The 5000-nt window shown below is 45.7% G+C and overlaps 1 protein-coding gene across 1 annotated transcript in view; it reads left to right on the plus strand.

The window, feature by feature from the left end:
• Positions 1-5000, plus strand: part of LOC106596573 (regulator of G-protein signaling 12) — a 105417-nt gene that overhangs the window by 100152 nt on the left and 265 nt on the right. Inside the window, 2 exon segments of the mRNA XM_082978676.1 lie at positions 337-514; positions 2374-5000. The exon segment at positions 2374-5000 is cut by the window's right edge and continues 265 nt beyond it. Coding sequence (XP_082834802.1) covers positions 337-514; positions 2374-3020 — 825 coding nt within the window. The 3' untranslated portion in view covers positions 3021-5000.

The raw sequence follows: 5000 nt of genomic DNA on the forward strand, positions 1-5000 counted from the left end.
TGTGGTGTGTTCTGGTGGTGTGGTGTGTTCTGGTGGTGTGTGGGTTCTGGTGGTGTGGTGGTGTGTGGGTTCGGACCTAGCTCTCCGTGTGTAGATGTTTTATTAGCTGATAGAAGTTCCTGGGTCCCGTGACTCCTCCTCAACATCCCTCTGACCAAACTGTGTCTCATTGGCCACCGATATGACCATGGTCCAACTGTCACCTTTCAGCTCTGAACGGAGAAATCAAAAGCTGTCACTAGTTTCCCCCCTCCCTCATCATCATCATCATCATCATCACTGCCCCACGACCCCTAACTCGTTGACCCCCCCCTCGTTGTTCACTAAACCTGTCAGGGGGATGAGAGGGCGTCAGGGAAGCCCAGCGCGGTGCTCGGCAACGGGAACAAGCCCTCCTCCTCTGCCCGTGACGACCGCCACTTACCCAGCAGCCACCACAAGACGGCGGCGCCAAATAAAGCCCCGCCCACTGAAAAGAGAAAGCAGAAAAAGATTAATGTAGACGAAGCTGAAGGTAAAACAACGACCTCACTCCTTCTTCCTCTCCTCCAAACCCCCTCGCTGTGCTGTCACTAACTAATACTGTATTGCTGTAGCAGCATTGATGCTGTTGATGCTTGCTAGCTAGCTGTGTGTAGCTCGCCCGTCTCTCCTCTCCTTCCTAACTCTAGCCTGTAGCTTGTAGCTTTGATATGTCTAACTGATTGATACACTGTCTCCTCTTGCATGCTGTTGAAATTATGAGCTGTGATATATTGTGATATATTGTAATATGAATTAGCGGTATGAGGTAGCAGTATGAAGTATAGATATGAAGTATAGATATGAGGTAGCGGTATGAAGTATAGATATGAGGTAGCGGTATGAGGTAGCGATATGAAGTATTGATATGAGGTAGCGATATGAATTAGAGATATGAGGTAGCGGTATGAGGTAGCAGTATGAAGTATAGATATGAGGTAGCGATATGAGGTAGTGGTATGAAGTATAGATATGAGGTAGCGATATGAGGTAGCGATATGAAGTATAGATATGAGGTAACGATATGAAGTAGAGATATGAGGTAGCGATATGAAGTAAAGATATGTAGTGATATGAAGTAGTGATATGAGGTAGTGATATGTAGTGATATGAAGTAGTGATATGTAGTGGTATGAAGTAGTGATATGTGGTGGTATGAAGTAGTGATATGTAGTGGTATGAAGTAGTGATATGTAGTGATATGAAGTAGTGATATGTAGTGGTATGAAGTAGTGATATGTAGTGGTATGAAGTAGTGATGTAGTGGTATGAAGTAGTGATATGTAGTGGTATGAAGTAGTGATATGTAGTGGTATGTAGTGATATGTAGTGGTATGAAGTAGTGGTATGTAGTGATATGAAGTAGTGGTATGTAGTGGTATGAAGTAGTGGTATGAAGTAGTGATATGTAGTGATATGAAGTAGTGATATGTAGTGATATGAAGTAGTGGTATGTAGTGGTATGAAGTAGTGGTATGTAGTGGTATGAAGTAGTGATATGTAGTGATATGAAGTAGTGATATGTAGTGATATGAAGTAGTGATATGTAGTGATATGAAGTAGTGATATGTAGTGATATGTAGTGGTATGAAGTAGTGGTATGTAGTGGTATGAAGTAGTGATATGTAGTGGTATGAAGTAGTGATATGTAGTGGTATGAAGTAGTGATATGTAGTGGTATGTAGTAGTGATATGTAGTGGTATGAAGTAGTGATATGTAGTGGTATGTAGTAGTGATATGTAGTGGTATGTAGTAGTGATATGTAGTGGTATGAAGTAGTGGTATGTAGTGGTATGAAGTAGTGATATGTAGTGGTATGAAGTAGTGATATGTAGTGGTATGTAGTAGTGATATGTAGTGGTATGTAGTAGTGATATATCATGTTATGTATCTGTATCGCTGTGTGGTTTGGATTGACCTTGTGTGTGTCTGTGTGTGTTTGTCTCTGTGTGTGTGTGTGTGTGTGTGTGTGTGTGTGTGTGTGTGTGTGTGTGTGTGTGTGTGTGTGTGTGTGTGTGTGTGTGTGTGTGTGTGTGTGTGTGTGTGTGTCTGTGTGTGTGTGTTTGTCTCTCTCTCTTTGTGTGGGTGTGTGTGTGTGTGTCTGTGTGTGTGTGTCTCTCTCTCTTTGTGTGTGTGTGTGTGTGTGTCTGTGTGTGTCTGTGTGTCTCTGTGTGTGTGTCTCTCTCTCTCTGTGTGTGTGTGTGTGTGTGTGTGTCTCTGTGTGTCTTGTGTCTCTCTGTGTGTGTGTGTGTGTGTGTGTGTGTGTGTGTGTGTGTGTGTGTGTGTGTGTGTGTGTGTGTGTGTGTGTGTGTGTGTGTGTGTGTGTGTGTGTATCTTGTGTTTCTCTCCAGAGCTCTTCCAGCTCATATCCAAAGCTCAGTGCAACAGAGCAGACGACCAGCGAGGTCTGTTAGACAAGACTGACCTGATTCTCCCTGACTTCCTCCGCCTCAGCCCATCGTCATCACCCCTTCCTCCTCCTCTTCCTCCCGCCTGCTTCACCCAGCATGGCCGCGGCGGTGGTAACCATGACAATAGTGACAACTACGGCTACAAGGAAAACAGACGTCACGGCAACAAGGAGAATGATGGTGGAGGCGGTGGCTCCGTCCCTTTGAACACCAGCAGCCAATCGCAGAGCTTGGACTCCTCGCTCGGAACGGGAGGGGGAGGGGGAAGACGAGCGCTCCTCCCCCCCTCCCACCTCAACAGACCCCCTCCCCCGTTCCCCGGCACCCTGTCCCCAGTCCACCCCCCCTCCCAGGGGCAGCACCACCTACGGGGTCTCCCCAGCCCAGACTGCAGGGGCGGGGAGTCAGTCCAGAGGTTACAAGAAGAACCTCTAGCTGACCTGACCCTGGTGGGAGAAGGGGACATCAACAGTCCTAACTCCACTCTCTTAACCCCCCACCACTCCTCCTCCACTACCCATAACCCACCACGCTTCTCCCAACACGACCTCCGCGGCTCGCCCTGCTCAGGTACCTCCCCTGTGTGAACTCTGAACCGTGGCCTTTCACCTTCGAACTGCGTTTGACCTCTGAACTATCCTCTCCTCTCTCCAAGGTCTCCTGAAATGGAACCCTATTCCCTATATAGTGCACTACCCCTAAGGCTCTGGTCGAAAGTAGCGCGCTATATAGGGAATATGGTTCCATTTGGGACTCCCAGTCTCTGGGAGGTGAAGTTAACCCCTCCAGACACTGATCTAAGTTCTGTTATCTGTTCTGATGATACATCTAGAGGATGTGGTTCAGGGGACAGCAACACTGATCTAAGGTCTGTTATCTGTTCTGATGATACATCTAGAGGATGTGGTTCAGGGGACAGCAACACTGATCTAAGGTCTGTTATCTGTTCTGATGATACATCTAGAGGATGTGGTTCAGGGGACAGCAACACTGATCTAAGGTCTGTTATCTGTTCTGATGATACATCTAGAGGATGTGGTTCAGGGGACAGCAACACTGATCTAAGGTCTGTTATCTGTTCTGATGATACATCTAGAGGATGTGGTTCAGGGGACAGCAACACTGATCTAAGGTCTGTTATCTGTTCTGATGATACATCTAGAGGATGTGGTTCAGGGGACAGCAACACTGATCTAAGGTCTGTTATCTGTTCTGATGATACATCTAGAGGATGTGGTTCAGGGGACAGCAACACTGATCTAAGGTCTGTTATCTGTTCTGATGATACATCTAGAGGATGTGGTTCAGGGGACAGCAACACTGATCTAAGGTCTGTTATCTGTTCTGATGATACATCTAGAGGATGTGGTTCAGGGGACAGCAACACTGATCTAAGGTCTGTTATCTGTTCTGATGATACATCTAGAGGATGTGGTTCAGGGGACAGCAACACTGATCTAAGGTCTGTTATCTGTTCTGATGATACATCTAGAGGATGTGGTTCAGGGGACAGCAACACTGATCTAAGGTCTGTTATCTGTTCTGATGATACATCTAGAGGATGTGGTTCAGGGGACAGCAACACTGATCTAAGGTCTGTTATCTGTTCTGATGATACATCTAGAGGATGTGGTTCAGGGGACAGCAACACTGATCTAAGGTCTGTTATCTGTTCTGATGATACATCTAGAGGATGTGGTTCAGGGGACAGCAACACTGATCTAAGGTCTGTTATCTGTTCTGATGATACATCTAGAGGATGTGGTTCAGGGGACAGCAACACTGATCTAAGGTCTGTTATCTGTTCTGATGATACATCTAGAGGATGTGGTTCAGGGGACAGCAACACTGATCTAAGGTCTGTTATCTGTTCTGATGATACATCTAGAGGATGTGGTTCAGGGGACAGCAACACTGATCTAAGGTCTGTTATCTGTTCTGATGATACATCTAGAGGATGTGGTTCAGGGGACAGCAACACTGATCCTAGATCTGTACCTAGGGGGTCCGCTTCTCCTTCTGCATGTGAAATTGTATTTTTTTGAAGTGGACTTGTTGCTGTGGAAACCAGTGCCTAACTTTACCCCCCTCCCAACCCTACACCCTCGGCCGTCTTCAACCCTCCAATGTACAGATTGTAATAATGCACTTTAGCTGCTTTGTATATCTAAACATTGATTTTATTTCTTTGTTGTGTACAACTAACCTGGATATCAGCCCTAGATGGATGTTATGTCTTTTACCACTCAGCTGAAGAGAAATCACCTTCACTACAATGTGTGTTCCTCTGTCTGTCTGTCTGTCTGTCTGTCTGTCTGTCTGTCTGTCTGTCTGTCTGTCTGTCTGTCTGTCTGTCTGTCTGTCTGTCTGTTCTGACTACACTACAATAACCCTCCACGTCTGTACTTTGGACTGAAAACCTGGAAGAACACTCTCCCTCTCTCTCTTCCTATACAAAAACAATTCAACAAAGTTTCAAGCTGACTTCGAACAATCACCAGGCTTTTAACTTTTTATTTAGAATTCTCATCTAGTTTATCATCCTGTAATATATTCCTGAGAATACA

Source organism: Salmo salar, chromosome 08, assembly GCF_965601325.2.
Source record: "Salmo salar chromosome 08, fSalSal1, whole genome shotgun sequence".
Classification (NCBI taxonomy): domain Eukaryota; kingdom Metazoa; phylum Chordata; class Actinopteri; order Salmoniformes; family Salmonidae; genus Salmo; species Salmo salar.